The sequence below is a fragment of the Electrophorus electricus genome, chromosome 12, assembly GCF_041902795.1.
Source record: "Electrophorus electricus isolate QZ-2024a chromosome 12, ASM4190279v1, whole genome shotgun sequence".
NCBI classification, from domain to species: Eukaryota; Metazoa; Chordata; class Actinopteri; order Gymnotiformes; family Gymnotidae; genus Electrophorus; species Electrophorus electricus.
In genome coordinates, this window is record NC_137508.1 from 8816614 (window position 1) to 8841768 (window position 25155).

A 25155-nucleotide genomic window follows, 5' to 3' on the forward strand; every position below is an offset into this window, starting at 1 on the left:
TTTCTGATTGGGTACTTTTTCATTAAGGCAGGATAAAGACCATCTTTCTTGAATGTACACAAATTAATCAACTGAAGATTAATTAGCAAAGTTTTTTTTGTTTTTTTTTTGAAGTCATAAATCTGTGTATTGTAAGGTGAGATTTGATGGAACATAAGATGCAGTCTTCTAGAAATTAACCAAAAAAAGTGCAAGTAAGTTCTTGTTTTTATCTGGTTATTTTATGGAACACATTTTACCTTGAGTGAACTTGTTGCTGTCCTAATGGCAAGCTTAATGTAATAATCTATGTTGCGAGAGATATGTGTGTGTTTTAACACATTAAGCTACAGAGAAAGTGTAGCATGTGGTGTGTGCATACTTGTCTCCTGGTCTCAGCAGAGCACTAGGGAACTGGGGCTGGAGGGAGAAACAACAATGTGGAGACATTAATCCAGATGTAAGAATTTCCCCATTTCTGGCTTTCCATGAGTTATTACAGACATATAAAGAGGTGTAACAGAACTGGGTGTTGGTAGCATACAACAACCATTAATCTTGCCTCACTATGTTGTTACCTGATTAACAGCATCTGGCCAGTTCTGGGTCTCCAGACAGAAAGCACTGTGCTTGGGGTATGATGCCCCTCCTTTCCCTTTAAGTGTCCCATCCAGGAAATTGGAGGTGTAGAACTGAATGCCAGGTTGGGTGGTGCTCACCTCCAGAACACGCCCTGTCCCAGGATGCACCACTCTTCAGCAAGCGCAATAGATATGTCATGTGATAAAGAGAATGGACATGTGCTGTCAAGATTAATATAGGTGGGTAGAATAGCTGGACAATACAAATGTTAGTTTGATCAATTGTGATAAAAGGGTGCATGGTCTTACCTTGCACATTTATTCTCTAGTTTTGGTTGACCCAGATGCCAAAGGCAGAAGTTGTGGTCAAACCCATGGCCAGGAAGCTCCTTCAGTCTAGACCCAAGAACAACAGGCTTGCGCAGGTCGAAGAATGAATTATCCACACATCTAATCTCTCCTATGAGGAGAGAGCTAATGAATATTATCCATTTGCATTGCCTGACAATTGCTTTAAGGGTAGCAGGGCTACAGGAATCTGGGAATGACACCAAAATCATCTTGATAAAATAATCTACCTGTGGGAATCATGGTGTCATCCACAGGCAGGTAGGCCTCTGCTGAGATGGTCACCTCATGGTCATAAATGTCTGGTGTGCCCTATAAATAATGAGGCAGAAGGCAACAATCATGCAGTTTCTCTGTGTATGTAAATGTGTTTGAGAGAATGGGTATGCCCTCCTTTTCTGACAGGAAATTGTTTCTCTTTATTTAAGTGAAGTATCAGTTCACTTGTTGAGAAGCTTGATTTGCACTCTGTAAACAATGCAATTCATGAGTACTTGGACACCTACATAAATCTTGTACAGTGCTGCAGTCCAGCACATTGTACTTGAAATGAACTGAAGACACTGAGGCTAAAGGATATATTAGTTATATTTAGACAAATTTTACTGTCTCTTGAGTGGTTCAAATAAGAATCACAACCCTATTATTATACATAATATCCTACTTCAGATGACCTCAGGCAGACCGTTAGCTGCTTAATTGTTAGTTGGTCAGATGCAAATTGTTGCATTACTACTTTGCTTAACAAAAGAGCTATTTACAAAAGATCTAGAGTCATTTCTAGGTCTGTGATATGCAACTGATGTCCATTGCTGTTGTCCCTAAATGTGTAAAAAGAAGTATCCAGGCCAAAAAAAAAGTTACAAAGCAAACAACCTAGCAGGGAATGAAAGACTACAGTAATGGATGACAGAGCAATAGTTTCAATATACAAGCATATACCTCAGAGGGTACACCCATACAGTTTGTGGGTTTACCACAACATGCAAGCCACAGAATCTGCAGGTTACCCATTGGTAAAAGGTCAGAGTTCTGGGAGAAAGTTTATCTTGCACCAGACACAGCGAATAAGAAATGTGTGAAGAACAAAAGAAAGCTTTTTAATAGTGATACACTTGTGAAAAATTGGGAGGCTGTGTATAAAAAGCAACTGTGATTTCTATATAACAAACATACACATTCTCTCTCCCTTTCTCTCTATAGATAGAGAGATATTTTGTAGTAAAGTACAGCTGATGAAGGATCTCCGAAATGATCTGTTTCTCAAGAAACTATGTACTTTACTACAATTTTGAATATCTCTATATTTCTTACTACAGTACCTGGCAGTTACTCACCTGGACAATATATATATATATATATATATATATATATATATATATATATATATATACGTTTTATATATATATATATACGTTAGGCGAGTCTTAATATGAGCATACAGTCTCACCTGTCCAGCCAGATTGAAGTAAGAGTGGTTGGTTAGGTTGACTGCTGTAGTTTGGTCAGTCTGGGCTTGGTATTGCACACACAGTGTGTTTTCCTCCAGCGTGTAGGTAACAGAAACTTTTAGGTTGCCAGGGTAACCCTCATCACCATCAGGACTAATGTGGCTGAATCTGACTCCATTAGCCACTGCCTCACTGGTCCAAACTGCCTAAATGAACATTTAAAAAGCAACATGATGCAGTTGACTGAGAAATGGTCATAAAGCCACACATTATAAGAAGTTTGTGAACATATTCTAAATGAAATAAGCATAAAAGTTCCAAGGATTGGGTACATGTTTATTAAAAGATATTTGAGTGTAACCTAGCATTACATGATTACCTACCTTATCAAAGCCCCTGATGCCACCATGCAGGGCATTGGGTCCATTATTGGTGGCTAATTTGTACTCCTTTCCATCGATAATAAACTTGCCTTTGGCAATACGATTAGCAACTCGCCCCACCACAGCTCCAAAGTAACGTGGATTACTGAGATAACCTGTAAATCAATATATTCACGTTATGACTTTATTACTTTTTTTCACCACCACTGCAGAAGTCATGCATCCATCCAGTATCCAGGATCCAGTTATGTTTTAACAGTAAAGCCGTATGTCATTACCTGATACTCGATTGACCAGATTAGGTTGGATAAGTATGCTAGATAAGCCACAAGCTAAATTTGACATTTATACACACATCTGTATAGACAGGATAAACATCTTTCTACGCTTTTTTGCACTGATTTATAGGCTACTTCGGGATTTAATTGCGCATTGGTAGACAAGCCCGAAATTGCAACTAACTATATTGTTACGGAAATAGATGTAAAAGTCACATCTAACGAGCAAGATCTGTTTCCACTGACACACCACGAACCAATTTAGCTAACGAACAAGATGAGAATAACTTACTTTCAAGATCATCGAAGCCTAACACTATATCCGACCCTTGTCCATTCCGATCAAGGGTTTTAATGGAGGTTATTACACAACCTAAGGAGATAACTTCTACATTGACACTTTTGGATCGTAGTGTCCACTGCTCAATAGAGCGATGATCGGTTACAAAACGGAATACGTCTTTTTTCACCTCTGACATGTTTTAAGTACAACGCAAAACAAATATTTTCTGTCGCCTCGGAAATCAACAACTTTAGTACCTCGCCAACTGAGCTGGAAATCAAAACTTTGGACGCCTGACGAAATGATCGTCATCGTGTATGGTGGGCGAAAAGCGACAAATTAAACAATATAGGCCAATCTTATTAAACCCATCGATATACTTCAATGTAAACTTCAAAAAGGAATCAAAGCATCCATCGATGCATTATTTTAACAATTTATTTAAATACATTTAATAACTTGTTGATTTGTTAGAACGATATATGATGGTTTTATTGGATAATATTGTTGGATTTATTAAAGTATATATTTATGTCTTGAAGAATACTGATGGATTATTTTAAATATTTCATGCTTCTGCGAGCAAATACATGGTGGGTTTCGTTTGAGTTATTCCGTTCAGGTCAGCTGGGACTTTTAGAATTGGACAGTATGACTAACCCAGCCTGCTCACCCAAACTTCAAAAACGAACCTTATGTTCAGTAACTGGCCTCAAAGAAACCTCTCATTTCTTTGAAAAATGCTTATAACTGTTAATAAATTAATAAAAAGTGGGGTTTTTCCCCTCACTGATAATTTATTTAGTATGCAAAATAAGATTTTTGTCTCATAAAATTTCGGGTATCTAATTTGTTTGTTTTTATTTCTTTTATCCTTTGTCATATAAGTATCTCTTTGGAGCATTTAATAACATGATTGTCTTAAATCATTTTAACACATGTAAAATAAACAAATGAAGAGAAATATAAGACTCGATGTGGTGAACTATAAACTTATTTATTCTGTAATTTTATTTATTCTGTAATTTTATTAAATTGTTTATGTACATATTGTATTAAGTAATTGTATTACATTTACATTTATTACTATGTTGTTTAAGGGAAGGGATGATTTCAGCATGGAACTTGGATGATGTAAATGGTGGACATGAGCTCCAAACTTAGATTATTCTAAAACGCAAATTGCATAACTCTGTTACTGCGTGTGCATTTGTAATAATCAGCTACATGTCTATACAAAACTGTTAAGCAAATTGTAACGTTTAGTCATATTGAGCTTGTGGAGTAAATGTTACACAAATATATACATTATATTTGGAATTGCCATTTTAAGTGTTTGACCTGTTTAAAGATGTGTAGATGTATGGACCTTCAAATGCAGAGCCCCAGACTGCAATGTCTCTGAGGATTCTTCTTTTAGCTTCTGTAACCTATTTCTATGAGTGCTCCATCTTCGCTGTGCAGCAGTTTCTCTATGCAGCAGTCGACCTAATACTCCAATCAAGGCACATGGTTAACTAATATTGTCCGTCACATGATAATCTTCTTATATCCTTTTTTGTGTTTCTTGTATTTTTTCAGTTAAGCGAAATACATACGAATGAAAAACCTACAAGTCGAAGAGTTACTTGATTGGGCAGAGTCACTATCCATTGTATGTGCGTTCGATTTATTTTGAAGTAGACTGGCAAGCACTAGGACCATGGATAAACCTCGAACCCGCCTTCTGGCGTAGCCTGAACTTGATAAAGTTAAGAGGGAAATTGAATGCAACGTCATGTTGGTTACTTAAACCGAACAAGATGGCGGAGTACAGTCGACGGAGAAATCGGAATTTTTCGGACACAAATCACATAAACAGTATTTGCGAAGGTAGTAACAGCGTAATATAAGTAAATTGGCTATTTCAACGTAATATGGTGCAGTGTTCATTTGAGTTATCATTTTCTTGTAACGCGAAACTTTGTGAATCAAAGTATCCAACTAGTTATCTGATCGTTAACTCATTTATCAGATTGTTTTATTCACTTATGCCTGGCTTGACGGAAGTTTGTACCAAGTTATCGCTAGCTGGCGAGCTAACGTTACCTGACAAGACTGTTGATCCATGATCAACTGCCCTGCAGTGGCACAAAGCTCACGAAAGCCTGGGACAGCTGTTGGTTGACTTTCAGCGTGTGGTGATTTTATGCCTTCAAAAGGAAGTTTGCTTAAGAGAAATAACTAGATAACGTTAGCTGGCTACCTAGGTTAGCGGGAATCTCTCGGGTCTGTTTCCAGCCTTTTGTATTTACATCGTATTACCAGCTAACGATTTAACGAGTTTTTGTATTCAGTTATTCGCATGTGTATGGTGAGTAAATAGCAATGTGTACTGTTTATTTTGAATCTATTCTTAACCGCCTAATGTAAGATTAGTTTGCAAACCATAACTGCAGTCAAAAATATTTTCGCTAACTCCTGGTTTACCTTCTTTTATCACATTAAATCTTGTCAGTTCCAGCGTCGTGAGAAGTTGCATTCAAAACCATTGCAGCAGGTATTATTGTTGTTAAAGTTTCATAACAGGCTGAAATTGAGATGGGAACCAACTGGCTGCTTAAAATGATCTAACGCTAGTTAGCGTTAACTCTGAGGTGTCTGTGTGCGCGGACATTACAGCGTTTAACCCAGCTCGAATATGAGCGATTTATTTGATCTTTTTGGTAATTCTATTTTCCAAGAAAACAAACAAATTTGTTTATTTAAGCTTGGTGTTTAGCTACAATGTTTAAAGCCAAATAAGACGGGGCACTTTCAGATGGTAAATTATTTCGGAGCAGCCTGGGTGTCTGCCTGTAATCCTGAGCACGTCTGGCTAATTCTGAGTAACTTTTATGTTTAAAACAAGAGACACATTAAACATTTCTTTACGATTCAGTTTAGAAACCTGGTAAAAAAAAAAAAAAAATTTATTTATTTTATTCGAACGCCCTGGTTTTCTGACAATAAATGGCTAGGGTAGCTAGCATGGCAAGTTGGCTAACACTTTCTACTTTCCCCGTGTCCTTGGTGCAGCGCTTGTGCGCTTTGGACTGACCCTTAAAAGCAGTCCAGACATGCTGTGTTGAACTGGTTTTGCGCTTAAAGAGACATGCACTCAGCGTCTGTGTCGTTTCTTCTTGAGGAAAAAAGGGCAAATTTTAACTGCGCGCCTGAACGAATCCAAGTTCATTGCAGATCACGAATAAACACGGGCTTAGCGCCAGAATCCGCGCGCCTGAAATAGAAAATGACCGAGTGTGAAGTGCTATAAAGTGATGAAGAAAGAACAAATTCACGGTGATCCATGTCTTACTGTGGATCTTAAAATCTTAAGAATCGCCAATTAAAGGCAATAACATCCTACACTTATCAAACTAAAATGCCTTTTAGTTTTAGATGGGTAGATGGATGGAAAGATATAGATAGATGCATAGTTATTTTTATTGTCCTCTTATATTACTAGTACATTGTAGGGATTTTGGTCTTTTGTTAAGATTAATATGGTTCTTTATCACCAGCAACATTGTAACATGCTGGTTTCTCATGTGAATTTGGTTATGCAAGTCTTATTTATAATTTGTATTTTACTCAGATGTGATTGGGGTGGAGGAGGTGCCCCGGTGTCATCCATTTCAGGAGTTGAATGCAATGGAAGAGTTGAGCACTAATACAAATAGAGTGGCTCCATGTGCCATGGAGGAAAAGCTTGAGCCTGAGGAGGAAGAGCCAGTCACTCATGGGGCTCAGCCAATACAAATTGTGCTTGCTGACCAGGATGACCATATGTTCGAGTTAAATGCTGTTGCACTGGAGAAGATTCTAATGCAAGAGCAACTCAAGGATCTCAACGTGGTTGTGCTCTCTGTTGCCGGAGCTTTTCGCAAAGGCAAATCTTTCCTACTGGACTTCATGTTGCGCTACATGTACAGTCAGGTGCGCCATTACACAAGCTCTCACTCTGCACGTGCCCAAGTGTTGCCACCATGCTCACTGTGCAGTCCTCATCACTGACACATAACGACTGAGAGATAATTAACTGGCCTGACTGGTTTTGCACTTCAGGGAAACTGAGGCCGTCATAAGCATGCTCTGCTGCTGTCTCGTTCTCATCCCCCTTCTGTAGTCATCTGAGTCATGGATGGGAGGAAATGATGAGCCACTCACAGGTTTCTCTTGGAGGGGGGGTTGTGAGAGAGAGACAACAGGAATCCAGGCCTGGAGTGAAGTGTTTGTAGTAGAAAAGGAAGATGGCAGTAAGGTGAGGTGCTTACCATTTACTCATCCCCTATGTCACCACACGATTGTCCTAAAAGCTACTCAATGCCTAATCACAATTTGTTCTCAGGTTGCTGTCCTTTTGATTGACACTCAGGGAGCCTTTGACAGTCAGTCCACCATTAAAGACTGTGCTACTGTTTTTGCCCTCAGCACTATGATCAGCTCTATCCAGGTGTGTTAATGATGTGCAAAGAAGGACACAATTGTCCTGTGTGTTCTGTATTTACATGCCTACCACATGTTCCTTATGTTTGTTCTAGGTTTATAATCTTTCACAGAATATTCAAGAAGATGATCTGCAGCATCTCCAGGTATATGTTGTTTCTTATCTTATGAAAACCTGACATTCATTCTTATTCATAATGGGAAGATATTAATAAGCACAAATCTTAAAGCAACTTTTCTGCATGCCAGAAAACTTCATTTGAAATGACAGTTGCTATGGGGTTAAAGCGTAAAAGGTCAACTTTAATTAAAAGATTTACATTTTCATGGTTCTGACATTTTCAGTGGACCATAGACAGTCGACAAACTAACATGTCAATGACTGACCTATTTTTTTCAGTCTTGTTATCAGTGAGTCAACTGCATCATGTTTTGTTTTTGTTTTTTTCTTCATTATTATAAAGTATCGTCATACATTCTTGTAGTCAGGGTGTTTGCTATTGCTATGTTCACCAGAGAATTCTGGCTCTCTTAATGTGTTAGTTAGCAATACTGCTATTGCCTTAGAAATGCTTATCATTGAAGGCTGCAATATATGGAAAATAATCCATCTAACAACTTGCAAGCATTATGATAAATCAGACATGCCAGAAGGGTATTCTATCACAGCATTTACATGATCCAACAACATAAATCGTGTCACTCAGAATAATATAGGACAGTTTTTAAACATATCAAATCAGTGGTTCTTTGGTGTGTCAATATTGTAGGCCATATTGCAATGTGTAACCGTTCAATCAGAATATAGTATTTTTGTCCAGAATCATCTTCCCTGAAATAGAACAAGGCATAAAAAGAGATGTTTCTGTGAGCTAGTAAATTTAATCCAATTAAAGTTGACCTTTTTCCCTTTAACTCATACTTTTAATTTCAGATGCAATGGAGTACTACATACTATGCTATTGTTCAACTGGTTAGGGTTGACCAGTCTTGCTTTTCTGTACATCGCATAGTGATGATTTATAAAGTTATTTTCTGTGTGTGTGATGGTGATATTTGTGTAGAGCCATCCAAAGGTTCAGTGTAACCTTTCTGTTTAGCTTTTTACAGAATATGGCCGTCTAGCAATAGAGGAAGTCTATGAAAAACCATTTCAGGTAATAAGTAACTCTGTTTAATAATTTGTTGATATTTGTGCTTGTGATCAGCAGCCATATAAGGCTCTCATGTTTCTCATGTAGTGTTTTTTCCTCTTTCCAGAAACTGTTGTTTCTGATCAGAGACTGGTGTTACCCTTATGAACACAAGTATGGACTTGCTGGAGGTAATCGCTTTTTGGAGCACAGGCTTCAGGTAAGACATAGAGACTTGTGTTTAAGTCTGATGGTCTGAATTGAGTGTAAAAATGTTTTGGATAATTGTATGTTTTAGGTGAAGCAGAACCAGCATGAGGAGCTGCAGAATGTGAGGAAGCACATTCACTCTTGCTTCTCCAGTATTGGCTGCTTTTTGTTGCCTCACCCAGGCCTGAAGGTTGCAACTAATCCCCACTTTGATGGCCGACTGAAAGGTTGGAGCATTCTCATAATCAAGCATGCATGTGCAAGCACATAAAATAGTCCTCTAATCTTGTAGTGCTTTCTGTAGACATTGATGATGAGTTCAAGAAGGAGCTACAGAACCTGGTACCCCTACTTCTGGCCCCAGAAAACCTGGTGGAGAAAGATATCAATGGGGCCAAGGTCACATGCAGAGACCTGCTGGAATATTTCAAGGTAAGGATTTTTTTTAAAATCTGTAAGTAGCATTTTATTTTGTTTACTTTTACAAACATGGTAATATGTTTAGTTCTCTAATGCATTGATGAGACTTTGGTGTGCTTCAGGGACTATAAATAACTCAATGTTGTGTATATTTTTATAAATGCATTTTTGAAGTTGAATACCTGATATATGCCCTGTATACAGGCCTACATCAAAATCTACCAAGGTGATGAGCTTCCTCATCCCAAATCCATGTTGCAGGTATGCGTTCCTGATCTCCTGAACGCAGTTAACATCTCAGTACAATTAACATCCCACATTACAAACCAGCGAGTTAGAATATTGACCAATCTTAAAATATCTTTATTGGTCAATCTGTGTGTACCACTGCATACCCAGCTTGCTACTACAGAGGTGCATGAAGGCACCGTGTGTGTGTCTTTCTACAAAGAGTGTTAGTATAGTATGAGTATGTTGTTATACTATACTATGTTAGAGTGCCTCCTCTAGGCCAAACTCTACTAGGCTGTCCTGCAGTCAAACATCAAGGGAAGATGTTTCAGCAGCCCTTCAAGTTTCCTTTGCTCACTGTACCGCTGTTTGTCAAGGCAACGGCTGAAGCCAACAACCTGACAGCTGTGGCTGGGGCGAAGGACACATATAGCCGCTCCATGGAGCAGGTACTATTGATGCTTTTCTGCTGAATCTTTACATAGGGGGATTATTTATAGTCATAAAAATAGTACTATGTTACACTTCTGTGATCTTAAGAATTTATTTATTCATTCATTTATCTATTTAGTGAAAGTGAACTAATGAGTGGCTTGAGGCCTCTCCTAATATAGCTGAAGTGTAAAATTCTGAGTTAACCTAGATAACTGAAAATAACTTGAGGCCATAACACTAAAATAAATTTTAATTTGGCCTAGATAACTTAAATCATGTGGCTGCATTTGAGACTTGATGTGGGTTCTCCTACCAGTGAAATTTAAGTTAATTTAAATGTTTTCTCTGCCTTTGATGTGTTTCTCATAGATATGTGGTGGAGACCAGCCATACCTTGCACCAATAGACCTCCAGCGCCATCATGAGGACCTGAAGCAAACCTCTGTGCAGAAATTCCGTTCTGTTAAGAAAATGGGAGGAGCAGAGTTCAGCCAGCGCTATCAAGAACAGCTGGAGTCTGAACTTGATGAAGTTTACTCAAGCTTTGTTAAACACAATGAAAGCAAAAACATTTTTTATGCGGCGAGAACTCCTGCCACACTGTTTGCAGTTATGTTTTTCGCCTACATAGTCTCTACAGTAACAGGCTTCATTGGCTTGTCAGCAATCGCAGCTCTGGCCAGCCTTGTGATGGGGGTGTCACTGATGTCACTATGTGCGTGGGCCTACGTCAGATACTCTGGGGAATATCGAGAAGTGGGTGTGGCAATAGACCTCACAGCAGAAGCCCTGTGGGAGCAGGTGGGTGGTGCTTTCTTATGGCTCTTAATATTTAGTTCCCACACTGAAACAAAGGTGACTACAAGCTATGATGTACAATTAACAAATATCCCACATTACAAACCAACAAGTTGGAATGTTAACCTCCAACAAAGGCAATAGCTAACATTTTAGGGAAAATAATCATTCTTGGATCAAGATAACTGCTTAGTTAATTGTGATTAATGGGAGAACAATGATCACTCTGCATAGGCAGCAAGGTTATGTATGTATGCATGTGCTGTTTTACTGCTAACTCCACGTGTACTGCTTGCATGTATACCCAGCTAGCAGAGATGCACACAGGCACCTAATGCATGTGTGTTTCTTCATAAGAGGGTCACTGACAGCAAGTTGGTCCAAATGCCTCTTCTAGGCCAGCCACCGTCTTTACTGGCTAAACATCAAGGGACGAGTCATTTGATATGGGGCAGGGGGGGTATAGGGCTGTCTTGATGTACCTTTTTAGACAGCTCAGTGATGTGCTCAGATCATATTCTCTAGTCCCCACCCCTTATGGTAGGTCACAACCTCCACTGGCATATTTATCATCTTTCCTTTCTGCAGAGGCTTGTCAAAGGTGAGGGCCCCTCAGGCCTCCTTCCCCTACTACCATGAGCTTATCATTTTTCTTCCTGTACTGATGGTCCTCAGCCTCTTACAGGTTCTGTATCCAATGTGCTCTGCTGGTAGTTTCAAGAGTACAATTTCTCAAGGCTGCGCTTGGTGTGACTTCAACCTCCCTCATTTTGTCTGCTCATTTAGTTGTAGTGCCCCCCTATAATTCTGTTGTTTTTTTTCTTCTTGTGGTGGCTATGTATACCATTTTTTCCTCTGTTCTTATCTTTAATTTTCTTTAGGTGCTAAAGCCAATGACTGAGCAATACATGGAGGAGAATATCCGTCAGACTGTAGTTAACTCCATAAGAGCCAGTCTCTCAGAACAGGTGACGCACACTACGAAGTTGAAGACCACCTGACAAGGTGTTCCCCATGGTTTTATGCAGTTTTATTGTGAACTCTCCTTAGGCTGAAACATTTAAACCAAAGTTTACAACTCAACATTGCCCTTGACATCTCAATCACTACAATGTAGAAAAGAACTCACCCTTGTGAATTCAGATTAAATTAAAACTTGTACATGCATGCATGTTGTGGGCTAAGCAGTTAGTCATGGAAATGCACCCTTTTACTGGTTTTAAGCCTATTAGTCCCAGGATAAATTTGTTCGATTCAATTCTTAATATTGTGGTGGGGTTTTTTTTAAAGGATATTTTTTCTCTGCTGATGTCAGGTTTCAACACTGCCTACTCTCAGACCTGTTTTTGTTGGGTGGGTGTTTGTTTTTGTTTTTTTTTGTGGTTTTTTTCTTCCCTCCCTCCCTCCTCTTTAGAGGGGGTAGTACCTGTACGGAGGTTAAGGTGTTTGTAAATCTAAAAGATGTCAGGCTGTATTAAAACCTAAAGGAAGTATATGAATATATAAATAGAATTGTTACATCATGGGTGCAAGCTTGGTTCACTTGAATAATTAATTAGATTCTTCTTTATTCATTTTGAATTGAACATTGCTGTTAAGTTACTGTACTTGCCTAAAACCTGCCTGAATTGGTCACTTTGTGTGTAGCTGTATGATGAGGGGTGTGTTTGAAATTACTTGCTTTGCATACATTTTATGCATGCATCCTAAATTATTTTTTAAATAATTAAAAGTGTTTTGCTGGTTTAATAGTTCCTTTTGGGAATTTCATTTTCAGTCATTGCTCTATGCACTAAATCAATCTTTGCATTCTTTAGCTTGTTTTCTGTTCATACTGAGATGGTTCCACAGTAGACTGCCATTAAACACCATGGTTTTACACCGTGATGAAATTGTTTGAAATACTGCACTGCTAACTTTTAGCCACTGATGGGGGTGAGGAATTCAGTTTTGTTGTAATTTGAACAAACACTTTGTTGATATTTACAATGTTTGATCATTGAGCTTTTTTTTTTTGGTTTTTTTAAAACAAACTTTGTTACTGTTGAGGGTATTTAGTAGTAAAGACCAGAAGGCTGCTGTTGAATTAAAATATAATCCTTTTAGCTCCTAAGGTTGCACAGCTATGGTCATGTTTCTATGGTGATGGGCACTTTAAAACAATGGGGTTTGAGTCATGCAGTAGCCTATCGTTAGTCTTGTTTGGACGTTGCAACTGGTGCAAGTCTGAAAAGGTAAGAGCTGTGAAGTTTACTTGCATATCATTTGAGTTCAATTGTAATCCTTTGCTGGAAAGTTATGTATATGTTGAACATGTTCCAGCATAAAGTAAGACTCTGCTCTGCTGAGATTCCTTTGGTACCCAGGCTAAGCTAAGGGCTAAAGTCAGCAGCACTCCATATCTGTAGGCTATTGTCCTGATTAATTTTACACTAATTTCATTTTCTCAATTTTCTAATTACAGCTTGTTCTGAGTAATGAAAATGAACAATTTTGCTAATAAATGAGTTTTGAAAGGACCTAAGAAAACAGCAGATGGAAATTGTAAAATGCCAACTGATTCCTCAAAGACAACAGAACATTGTAGATTAGTTTATGAAGGCAACAAGGACTCTGACATTCCTAGAAATAACTTGAGATTTTACACTAAACAAGCCTTTTCTGTGCACAAAAGAATGTGGCTTTGCCCCCAAAATAACAGTATGTATGAAGATGTTTTAACCAGAATGCAACTGAACGAAGTCAGAGTTGGAATGGATACTGAGGAGACCAAGGCAGGAAGATCAATGCATGCAAGCCCTGGCAAAATACCAGAGCTGGAAAACTTTGAGTTGGATGCTGTTCATTTGAACATTAATGCAACATTAATTGAACATTCTCCACAGGTTACTTTGAGCAAGAAATCAAAGGAGAAAGAAAAAGAGGGAGGTGATCAGAGTCTGCCTGTTAAAGGAAAGCAGGCTGATATTTCTAAGGCCTTGAATGAAAAGTTGCAACAAAAAGATTTGGAAAATCAACATATTCACTTGCTGCTGATGTTTTATCAGGAGTTAAAGGATGTAAAAGAGATGTGGGAGCTAAAGGAAGCAAAGTCCCACATCATGGCAGAAAAACTAAAACAGGAGGAACAAAAGAATCTTGAGGTTATTGAGAGATTTAACAGTGTTTGTGAGGATATGAGGGTGGAAATCTCCATAGCCAAAAGCAACAATGAAAGATTTGTCAAGCAGCTCAAAGCTCTGCTGGAAAAATATGAACGACTCCAAAGACATGCCAATACGTTCAAGGAGCAACTTCTAGAGCAGCATACTAAGAAAAAAAGATATCAAAAAACATTTAAAAAGATGCAACAGAAGACTGAAGAGCTATTAATGAATCGGACTCTCCTGGAAGAACAGAAGGATAACATACTGAGAGAGCTCTCTGCATGCAGGAAAAAAATACAGGCAATGGAAGAGGAGCACAAGCAGTGCATTAAAATGATCAATTCTGCTGAAGAGAGATCAGCCCTGAAAGCTGAATATGGTAGCCTTAGTGAACAACTGTATAAGACTCAAGTGGAGAACAAAAAACTCGTTCAAGCAGTACAATCCAAAGAACTAGAAAAGAGGAGGGCTGAAAAAAAACTACAGGACTCACAAAAGGCACTTAAACAATTGTATGAAGAATTGGATGAGAGTAAAATAAAAACAGAATCAGTTTATCTGCAATTGGAATCCATGAAAAAAGAATTCAAACTTATTAATAGCAGACATAAAGTGGAGATACTTCATCTAAAGGAGCAACAAAAGGCCTGTATAGGACAGTTTGAAAGTATGAAAACTGAGTGCAAGACCTTAAATGAAGTTGTCTCTAAACAGAAAAAAGACAAATGCATGCTGAAAGAGGAGCTGGAACACCTTTGGAAAGAAAAGGTAAAGTCTGAGAAAGCTAGCAAACAGGAAGGTGAGAGACTAAGGGAGGCCATGGGTTTGCTGGAGCAGGAGAGAAATCTGCTTCTGAACGAAATGGGAGATTTGCGGAAGGATTACTTCAGTCTCAGTGATCGCATCACACAGAGGCTTAGGCAGCTGGACCAGACTGATGATCCCATGTGCATAACAAAAATATCAGTTCAACACCACAGGGCACCCAACGCAGAGAAGACAGTTGCCCCAACTACAAGTATGAACAGTAAGCACAATTAAACAATGTTAAGATATTTAACATTAAAGTGGAACTGAAGAAATTGTCTTTTAAATATTAATACAGCAACATTACAAATGAACTTTTTCCCCCCAGTGATAGAGCAAATAAGGAGAAAACAAGAGGATGAAGAAAAGGGTTGTCAAAGAAACTGGGCCTCTGCTTCAGAAGTAACCATATGACATGTCTACAGCTTATGTTCCAGTAACTCATGAAATGACACTGGAGAGGCCTTTTAACATGAGCACTCTTGAATGTAGTTGAACTTTCTGAAAGTAGTCATGCCAGTACATTTTCCACCTACAAATATTTACCTTATGCTTGAAAAGACTTACTCTCCAGCAAATTATTTCCTTAACACTATTAACCTATATTAGCTATAATCCTAGTTAATGGAGTTGTACCCTAGTTACAGTAGCTGGTTTGGACATGTGTGTATGTAAACATGGATATTGCTATAGTTGAAATAATAAGCAGACTTGGCTTATTAGAAACTTGTCCTTGTTTAAGAAGAATGAAGCCTACCCACTTTTTCTAAGTAGTTGTTTAAGAGCTTTCACAAAGATTCATAAATCCACTCATCACTCAATATGCCTACCTAAAAACAATTTGATACAATTAAGGCAGCCTGTAATCTTGATTAAACTCCTTGTGTAATGCTAACAACTCAAACAGATTAAATGCAGGCCATTTTATTTAAGAACCCCCCCCCCCAAAAAAAAAGCATAATCCATATATTAAAACCATACAGGCTGACATGTTCAAAGTGCTTTCAAACTAAGATGGAAATAATTAGAGGAACAGTTGTCAACATTTCTCTATTTTAAACATGTCCTATGAAATGGGGGGGACGTAAGGTGCATTAAAACTACCCAATAAAACCTGTTGACACATGGCCTTCCTGGACATTATACAAACATGAAAAAGCAAAAACAACTTATCCATACTGGAAAGATGTCAGTTTGTAACATATGAACAACAAATATCTGCAGTGTGCTACACAGGTTTGGGAAGCATCATATGGCAAGAGTTGGTCCAAAATAATGATATTACTGAGACCAGCAGCTACCCTGCAAGCAAAGTACTCAGGGGCAAGCACACATGGAAAAAGCTACTTCTAAACATTAGTGACTTGGCAAGTCAGTCATTAGAGCTCTACTTTCACTACCTTTAGAATGAAGTGATTTACATAAGCTCAGCTGTTAACAAAAACCATCCTATAGCTGAACTTCAAATAAACAGCAGTTCAAGACCAGTTTGCTTGAATGGCACCAGAAACAACAGCATCAACATCCTCTGAGCACTCATAACAGACAGATCTCAGAGTTATCTTCTTTAGTCTCAACCACTTTAAACACACCATCCTTCTCTTGTTTAACACGTTTTTTGGCTTGATCTGAAACAGAGTTAATTTAGATGTTGTAAATGCATATAAAAGCATCAATGCTGCACTTATGAGAAATCACTTACACAAGTATACACAATTGAGGAACAAAGGAATAACAGATTAAAAAGATAAATTACAAAAGTCTCTACAAAATACAGATATATATGCCCAGTGGTAACCTGTAAGCCCTTTCTAATATAACAGACACTGCTTTACTTACCAAATAGGTCACTGCGATCCAACAAAATCTCCAGATCGGTGTCACTGATGACCTTTCCTTTAGTGCTTTTTATGGCCCTGAAACAAGTTAAGTATTAAACATGTCCTATATAACATTATGATGGTAGACATAAAACAACCATGTCCTGGTTGAAATATTAGGTTTTCAACATTTACTACTGTGACCTCATATGGAGCACTGGACATCACTGGGGGGGGGGGCATACGTTCATATTTCCAAGGGGGCAAATTTCATACGAAAACATCTGTAAGGATGTACTAAACACTATTACTAGTACTAGATGTGTTTCTACATATGAGCATTTGTAAATATTTCTATTACAGATCACATTTACCATATTTCTGAGTGTGTCTAGTCTGTATTGAATCAGTTTTCACCATCTCTTATATTACACAATATGCAAAGTTGGTGCATACTTATCAAGTGCAGTGTGAGCCTGAATGCAGTACCTCTCATAATCTCTGGACTTAAGCAGGTCCCTCAATTCATTCACATCTACACAGCTCTTGGACTGCTTGAGTTCAGCTTTCCCACCTTTAAACTTGCCTGATGAGACATCAACATAAACAAATGGAACCATTTGTAGGGAGGGGAGGAGGGAAACACCCACCTGACATATGCTTTAAAAATAAATAGATTTAAAATGGTAGCAAGGGCCATGGTGCACATGCAGCTACAATAAGTATAACGGGGCCAAAAGGGTGGACCAAACAGTTTTGAGAAACAGAAACTCACACTACAGAGGCAACTACAACATTTGAGGTTTCATGGAGTATTTGGTGAAGAAATCAACCTTGTATGGAGCTTAGAACACTAACGAGCAAGCACCGTTTCAGGTGTTTGTGCTTTAACATATAGCCTTAAAAATGTCATTCTAGATGTGCTAAGCTATGGAGGAAGAAAAGTATGCAAACAAATACCTTCAGTGCCCAAATGTTAGCAACACATCTGACAGATTTTTCAGTTCCTCACTTTTTACCTGAATAAAAAGGTCTTGAGAAGCCAATCTGAGAATGTTTACAAAGTTTGTTTCTTTTTTTGTCATTCTCCTTTTATGCTTCAAGCACAAAATATGCTCACTAGCACGTTTTAGTGGGCAAAACCTCAATGTTAGGCAACACACTGAAGTGCAGAATTGTTTACTTTGTAAAACCTACTTTTATGAATGACCATCTTCTCCAGTTTGCGCTTGACAGATGCTGTCTCGAAGATCTTCTCATCAACAGTGTTTGCTGTGATGAGGCGGTACACCACCACAGGCTTGGTCTGGCCAATACGGTGACACCGATCCTGAGCTTGCAAGTCTGCCTGAGGGTTCTAAAGTAAAGGATGTAGTAAATCTTAAACATCGGATAAAAATCTGAAACATTTTATTGCCATTTCACAATTTTAAGAAAAAAAAAATTGCAAAACCCTGTGTTTGGCCCATCACATGTACCTTTTTGGCAAGCGGAAGTTGAGATACATACCCAGTCACTGTCAAATATGATGACTGTGTCCGCAGCTGTGAGATTGATTCCAAGTCCACCAGCTCGTGTGCTTAGGAGGAAGATGAACACCTCTGGATCTGAGGAGAATTTCTTCATCTGCAGTATACAGAAAGGACTTAACAGCTTAATCTAAACTGATGAGGTTAAGTTTTTTCCCCCCAATCATATGAAGGGGAAAAAAATAAAATAAATAAAATACATACATTCTCATCCCTTTCTGTGTATTTCATACTCCCATCCAGTCGGCTGTACTGATACCCTCTCAGATAACAGTAGTCCATCAGAATGTCCAAGATAGAAGTCATTTGGCTGAAGATAAGTACCTGAAAACCAAATCAGAAGATATGTGCAACCAATATCTCAAAACAAAAAGTGTCATGATACACTACAGGAATACCAGACACAGATGACTTCTCATTCACTAAAGGTTAGCAGACAGAAGTTGTTTAAAATGGAAAATATTCACCTTATGTCCTCTCTTTTTTAGTTCTGGAAGCATTCTGTCCAGAATCAAAAATTTCCCTGATGTCTTCACCAGCTGTTCGTCAATCTTTAAGGGAAACAACATCTTCCCATAAATCAAGAGTAATGTTTCTCTTTGTCTATCAAACCACAGGTCTCATCTATTCAAGAAACCTGCCTATTCACTTTGTGAAAGAAAAGCTGTTGTAAACTTGAATTTACCTTGAACTCAGCAGTGCCAGGGATTAGAGGATACTCTATGAGGTAAGCATGATTGCAGCATCGCTTCAACAGCATCAGTATATTCTGCAGCTTCAGACTGATTTGGGCATCAAGAGGCATCTGAACATCTAGCACAGGGACAAAGCTGAGGATACAAACATTTTAGAGTCAGTGTGACTTCTAAACCAAACAAATAAAACTGACTTAATTGGACAGGACTGTAAACCAACTGGTACTGACTCCTGCTGACTCTCCATCTCCTTCTGAAGTTTTTCAATGTATTTCTCTAGGTCACAGTGAGAATCATCACTCTTTTCACAGTAGTCCACCACCTTGCGACACCTACGTTTTGGTCGCCCAGTGGAGGACAACTGCGCTGGTGTAGTGTCGTCCTTGTTTAACACAAACAAACAAAAATACAAAATCCTTTTATGAGGATGAAATCAAAATAAGTACTGTACATAAGCCACAGACAATGACCTTACCTTCTCTTGGCCCAGGACCTTTGCAATGGTTTTGTCAACAATAGCCCTGTAAAAGCTCTCCTGTTTAGGGGTAAGAGGAGCATACACCACAATCTCTTTCTTTGGTGGAACTTCCAACGTTACATCTGACTTCAGTCGTCTAAGTAGAAAGGGTGTGAGAATCTGTAAAATATTTATCTTGATCAAAATTCAAAAGAATACAAATCTTAAATGTAACTATGGGCAAAATATATGGGTGCATTTTTGGCAGAAAATGGTAACATAACCATTTTCCTTCTGTGCTGTCACCTGGTGAAGCATATGCAGAATATTTTTTTCCCGCTCATTGGCCACAATGGTATCTGCACCTGAACTGATGGTGCTGATGTCAAACCAAGACTCAAAGCTGCAACAAGAATCAGCAAAACCAAATTGAAAAAACTATGTATATCAAATCAAAATGTACTTGAGCCAACTCACATACGATATTTCATCCACATGAACAAATACCTCTTTAAGTCATCAAAGACGTCCGGGAGTAGGAAATTAAGAAGAGACCAGAGTTCTGCAAGATTATTCTGCAGCGGAGTTCCTGTCAGAAGCAGCTTGTTATCAGTGGGCAGCATTTTCAGCTCTCGCACCAATCGACAGTTCAAGTTCTTTATCCGATGACCTTCATCCACAATCAGGTACTTCCACTGGAAACGCTGGACAGAGAACGGAAGAGACCATACCAACTCCTTAAAACAGACTAAATTAGATATTTCTCCAGTTACCAGCACCTCAATACATCAATTCCACATCATCAATTACTGGTATATAGGAATTGAGTTTTACCTGAAGAAACTTCCTGTCAATCATGGCTATTTCAAATGATGTGACCATGACAGGGCACATGTTTAAGGAACCCTGAGGCTTACGAATCAGCTTGACAAGGTTGTGTCTCTCATTCTGTGCGCCATGGTAAAGCATTACAGAAACCTAAGAGACACACAAGGAATCAAGGTCTTGCCATGTAGCACCAATTTTCAGATAAGTGATACAACAAATTACAGAGACTGTATTAGTCACAATCAATTTCATTATACATTCTATAAATAATAAATCATCTATTTCAGTAACCTCACCTCTGGAGTGAAGCGCTTAAACTCACTAATCCAGTTGGGTAGAGTGGAAAGAGGAGCTACAACCAAAAATGGTCCAAGGACCTTCTTCTCAATCATCATGGCAACATGAGCAATGCACTGTATGGTCTTTCCCAGACCCATCTCATCGGCCAGGATCCCATTAATACCATTCTCCCATAGCATCTATATAACGAAATGGCATGCAAGACAAAAGTTTGCATGAGTAACTTTCCTCATACATAATGACTACGTGACTCAAATCAGATTTTTTTCTTTTGCCTTAAAGTGACAAATTTTACTTTTTAGGGCAAATCAGATGAGTCACTTTCATATGTGGTCCTATGTCCATATGTGGATTTGTGGCCACATGACGAACATGAATGCTCAGAATGAAATTCATGTGGCTTTTTGCCTATATGCATGCACATGGACAGATGTTTTCACATTACAGACAGATAAATTATGCCAGTATTAATGTGAATTGTCAAAGTAGGCAAATCTAATCTCAGCCAAAAATCAGATATGCACGATGTGGCCTGTAATGTAACCGTAGTCATGTCATTTTCTGTTTTCTTTGCAGGCAGATGTCTGTAGACATTTTACTGCATTCTGTCATAAATCATCAAGACTTTTGTCAGTTCATATCTGTCTCTTGCTGTCTACTTACCCTAAGCCATTCAATGCCCTCCACCTGGTACCACCTCATCACACCCCCAGTAAAGAGCTTAGGCTGCTGCAAAGGTACAGACTGTCCATTAACTTTCCTTTTGGGGTCCAGCATTTGCTTAGCATTATTCCTTACAACTTCCGAGAGCCGCCCTTTTATGTCAGAGTTTGAGTCACTTAAATTCTCAATGTCCTCTGCCTCAAGTTTCTTCTGTCTAGGAGCCTCCTTCAAAGAGAACAAGAATTTTTAAGATCTAAAATTTGGTTGTAAAAAGTAAACATTCAGTTTGTTTCCATGTTTTTATAGTCCTTCAAGTTTGAGAATCTACAGGATTTAAAAATCAAACCTATTACATTTACATTTTTCCCCCATGGGGAAAAAAAGCACTTCAGTTACCTCCTCCATTTTCTGTCTTTTGGCTTTTGACAAAATTTCCTATTAAAAAAAAAGAAAATCCTTGTCATTTTGGAGGTTTTGTAAACTGTGGGCTTTATAGATAACTTGTAGCTGAGCTTACCAACTTCTATTTCAACAAAGAAAGCACTCATACAGTAACTACATCTTACAGAATAGTGAAGCATCATACAGAAAAAGTGCTCACTTCTTTAGACATGACATCAGCAATTTTGTAATCTTCTCTTTCTCGCTTTTTCCTCTCAACTAAAAAAAGCAAACAAACGAGTGAACAAAATACCCAGTTTTCTAATTGTTGACTTGCAGCTAAACTTGTTTATATAAATGTGCCAATTTTAAATTTTGAGTACAGCAATCCATATGTACGGACATGCAAAACCCACAAAACTATACGTTACCTTTCTCTGTCTTTTTGCCATTGCCCTAAGGAATTAATGGATAAACTGTGTTAGACATTAGGTGCAAATAAAATTACTGGATGATGGCATATTTAAAACCTTACACATGAAAAACAAATCCAAGGTAAAATAATAGTATTTTAGGTATGTACAGTCTTCCGGATATGATATATTGTTCAAGAAAGACTCCAGACCATTCAAGAACACAAAACCATAACATTTTATCTGAGGAGTGGTGCTGTGAAGCTTACCTTCTGTTTTAAAGTGGCTGCTTTTTTTTCCTGTGTCTCTTTTTTTAGCTTTTCCTAAGTCATTAATTAAACAATGTTATTTATCAAGAAAAAAAAATAGCTGAAAGTTTGAATGTAGAAAGATTATGTTCATGATTACGTTACAAACTAAAGAGGTGGGGATGTACCAGAATTGCTAATGTCGTGGTTCATGTTTTGTTTTTTTAAACTACAAAACAAAAACTGCAACAACAAAAAAAACATAGAAGACTGCTTGTGTATAGTGGTCTCAAAGAAGCTTAGACACATGATATATATCAAATTACATAGAGGGAGGACTGCCTTCTGAGGTTTTAAAGTATTGCTTTGGTTTTCACATTACCCTCACAGCTACACAGATACAAAAAGGTCTATTCTGAATAAATTGTTCTAAGAGTAACCCAACATCCAGAAAAACTTTAATTTATTGACAGTCCCCTGCCTCCAAGTAGCCTGAAATCATACCTCCTGCTGCTGTTCCATTTTTGTAAGGAGAAATTTGGAGTAAATGTTGCTCTTCTCCAAAAGGTGCTGAAGCCGCTTAAATCTCATTTCTTGAGTGTCTTTTTCCCATGATTGCCTGGCCTGCAAAAGATGAAACATAAATGCATTAGAATATAAAAAGCAATACTGAATACTGTTCATGCTCACGTTTACAAATAAAACACAGAATTACACAAATGACAATGCCAATTTTAATTAGGAAGCCAAATAGTTAAAGAAAAAATAAAGGTGTAGTGAATGTTCTATTATTACCTCTTCCATCATTTCTCTTTCCTTTCTTTCCCCTACTTCCATTAAATTTTTCTCTTCTTCTACCATTTCCTTGGTAATGACCACATCTTCAACTTGACATTTTACTACAACGGCAGCACACACGAATTAAACGATTAGCCAACCATTTATATGGAAATCAGCTCCGCCAACTTCACGTTACTCTAATGCATATAAAAATAGTACTCACTTCAACATAATAGGAGGTTTAACACATACCTGCAGTATCCACTTCCATTGAAGCTCCTTCTGGTTCCTCGGATTCGTTCGGTTTTGGACATTGGGGGGAGACACTGCGTGCCTCTTCTTTAACGCTAATTCGTTCGGGACAATAAACAAATACATTGAAAGCAATGACAACTGGCTTACCCTCCACCGTAGGGGTGGGGCGAGAAAGATTAATTCAAATGCCAGACGCAATGAACAATGGGCTAAGTTTAAAAAAAAAACGATTTAAGTTCTAGAATGCTAGCTAGTTAGGTAGCGTAAGGTAAAGCTAGTTAGTGTCTGTGATTACTTACGCGCTCATCTTACGTCTTGCGAGGGATGTAGGCTAGAAGTAAAATCGCAAAACAAAACAAAAATAAAATTGTGTGTGTGTATATATATATATATATATATATATATATATATATATATATATATATATATATATATCCTATGAGAATGTAGCGAGGTAGGTATTAACTAAATGTGTCAGTTTCTAAAATGTTTAAAAATAAACCTCAAAGAAAATCTAGGTAGCTAGCTATGCTACTTACCTCTTACAATTTCTAGCGAATCTGTTATCACGCACTACTTATCCAAGCAAGCAACACAGAGTACAAGAATCCCAAATTGAGAATTACCAAGTCGTTATAATGAAACCAGTTTACGTTTTGCCACTTGTAGATACTTTACAAAACTCCCAAATAAATGCTAGCTAGCTAATTTAGAAATGGTTTATACACAAACGTCACTAGAGCCCAACATCTGCCAGGCATGCAACTATGTAGCTAATGCAATACACTGAGACTCTCAGTTTCGCGCCAATTTGGACGCAACCAACTTAACTATGTGTGGGGTACATTTAGGCCTTGGTTTATGATGTAAAATGTTTTTTTTTATATTGGAATTCTGTTTACATATTTTAAATATTATTCATTTTTCTTTTGTAGCCTTCTTAGGTATTCTACAAGTAAAACCATGCATATGATCTATAAAGTAGTGCATTCGATTTTCTCAGTTTTACCGCACTCCCCCATCACATAAAAGTCTGCAACTTGCTTGCTCGACGTTTCCCGCGAAAGTTTCTGGCACGGGAAGTCATTATTACTCATATGATACAGTGTTATGTAGCTATGTATTATTGCATACAACGCAATATAATTATATAAACGTAGTTACAAATCAGGTATTTTAACTTATAATTTATTTTAAAGCGACCTTTAACTTTCTGGATTCTTTATTTGCAAGTAGGAGTTACGGTGGGTTACGTGGTCTATCAGCCATTTTACCTGAGACAATCTGAAGCAAAGTACAATATCTGATGTAAAAGTTATTTAGCGAAAGAAGTTGAATTGTTCAATTCGTTTCAAAGTTGGCAAGTAGTAAAGACCTATGCGGGGACTCAGTTTGAACCCTATAAGTTAATATTTACCCATTCGTATTAAAATGGCAACGGTGTAGGTAACTGGTAATTTAACCATGAACATTAGGGCAAAAAGAAAGAAATTAACGTTTAACCTTAATTACACAGCGCCGACTGAATATCCATGTGGGAAACGTAATGGGGCACAATCCTTGCACATGGAGTCAGTCGGGGATTGTGGAGTGAACATGCAGAAAAACAAGTCGCGATATAGAAAAAATAAGCAACGAGATAAACGGACAAGCGTCTAGATTGTAAAACCAATGTGGTTTTTAAAAATTATTTCACCGCTGTTAAAAATTACATGCAACCCATAATGAAATTGTCACGTTAACAAGCACGCACTTTTATCTCTGATACAAATATTAATTCGCATCTCTTCTACTTGAGCACCTTTTGTGTGGACATGTCTCACATCAGAATCAAGT

General features: G+C 38.0%; 4 protein-coding genes across 14 annotated transcripts; 2 read left to right on the forward strand and 2 right to left on the reverse strand.

Annotated features, from left to right (window-relative positions):
• Nucleotides 1–3608, reverse strand: galm (galactose mutarotase). The gene is made up of 7 exons (XM_027014516.3): nucleotides 3313–3608; nucleotides 2743–2897; nucleotides 2359–2565; nucleotides 1139–1220; nucleotides 870–1020; nucleotides 558–732; nucleotides 1–399 (listed from the first exon to the last, which is right to left on the reverse strand). The coding sequence occupies exons 1-7, from the start codon at nucleotides 3497–3499 to the stop codon at nucleotides 322–324; spliced, it is 1035 nt and encodes a 344-aa protein (XP_026870317.1). The 5' UTR covers nucleotides 3500–3608; the 3' UTR covers nucleotides 1–321.
• A 1412-nt stretch (nucleotides 3609–5020) lies between these two features.
• Nucleotides 5021–12746, forward strand: atl2 (atlastin GTPase 2). 7 transcript variants are annotated; one of them, XM_081725061.1, is made up of 14 exons: nucleotides 5182–5656; nucleotides 5801–5842; nucleotides 6937–7260; nucleotides 7451–7585; nucleotides 7673–7777; nucleotides 7866–7916; nucleotides 8871–8927; nucleotides 9031–9123; nucleotides 9202–9340; nucleotides 9418–9545; nucleotides 9738–9794; nucleotides 10142–10213; nucleotides 10569–11000; nucleotides 11879–12746. In XM_081725061.1, the coding sequence occupies exons 1-14, from the start codon at nucleotides 5648–5650 to the stop codon at nucleotides 11996–11998; spliced, it is 1764 nt and encodes a 587-aa protein (XP_081581187.1). In that variant the 5' UTR covers nucleotides 5182–5647; the 3' UTR covers nucleotides 11999–12746. The 7 variants fall into 7 exon arrangements, with proteins under 7 accessions (XP_026877281.2, XP_081581190.1, XP_081581191.1 ...); XM_027021480.3 differs by lacking the exons at nucleotides 5182–5656; nucleotides 5801–5842 and adding an exon at nucleotides 5021–5175 and having other exon boundaries at nucleotides 6920–7260; XM_081725064.1 differs by lacking the exons at nucleotides 5182–5656; nucleotides 5801–5842 and adding an exon at nucleotides 5063–5175.
• A 149-nt stretch (nucleotides 12747–12895) lies between these two features.
• Nucleotides 12896–15419, forward strand: cccdc110 (coiled-coil domain 110 molecular ruler complex subunit). 2 transcript variants are annotated; one of them, XM_081725066.1, is made up of 3 exons: nucleotides 12896–13231; nucleotides 13462–15170; nucleotides 15279–15419. In XM_081725066.1, exons 2-3 carry the CDS (start codon nucleotides 13547–13549, stop codon nucleotides 15362–15364), a joined length of 1710 nt encoding a protein of 569 aa, XP_081581192.1. In that variant the 5' UTR covers nucleotides 12896–13231; nucleotides 13462–13546; the 3' UTR covers nucleotides 15365–15419. The 2 variants fall into 2 exon arrangements, with proteins under 2 accessions (XP_081581192.1, XP_081581193.1); XM_081725067.1 differs by having other exon boundaries at nucleotides 12896–15161; nucleotides 15279–15415.
• On the reverse strand, nucleotides 15302–24079 carry hells (helicase, lymphoid specific). 4 transcript variants are annotated; one of them, XM_081725058.1, is made up of 24 exons: nucleotides 23866–24079; nucleotides 23619–23650; nucleotides 23317–23411; nucleotides 23080–23183; nucleotides 22789–22908; nucleotides 22306–22359; nucleotides 22055–22079; nucleotides 21844–21902; nucleotides 21639–21677; nucleotides 21243–21467; nucleotides 20576–20758; nucleotides 20286–20429; nucleotides 19959–20155; nucleotides 19758–19854; nucleotides 19470–19631; nucleotides 19225–19376; nucleotides 18985–19129; nucleotides 18767–18850; nucleotides 18504–18623; nucleotides 18280–18396; nucleotides 17968–18127; nucleotides 17260–17356; nucleotides 16790–16866; nucleotides 15302–16578 (listed from the first exon to the last, which is right to left on the reverse strand). In XM_081725058.1, exons 2-24 carry the CDS (start codon nucleotides 23624–23626, stop codon nucleotides 16487–16489), a joined length of 2556 nt encoding a protein of 851 aa, XP_081581184.1. In that variant the 5' UTR covers nucleotides 23627–23650; nucleotides 23866–24079; the 3' UTR covers nucleotides 15302–16486. The 4 variants fall into 4 exon arrangements, with proteins under 4 accessions (XP_081581184.1, XP_026882657.2, XP_081581186.1 ...); XM_027026856.3 differs by having other exon boundaries at nucleotides 23859–24079; XM_081725060.1 differs by lacking the exon at nucleotides 23619–23650 and having other exon boundaries at nucleotides 23859–24079.
• Nucleotides 24080–25155: the final 1076 nt, after the last annotated feature.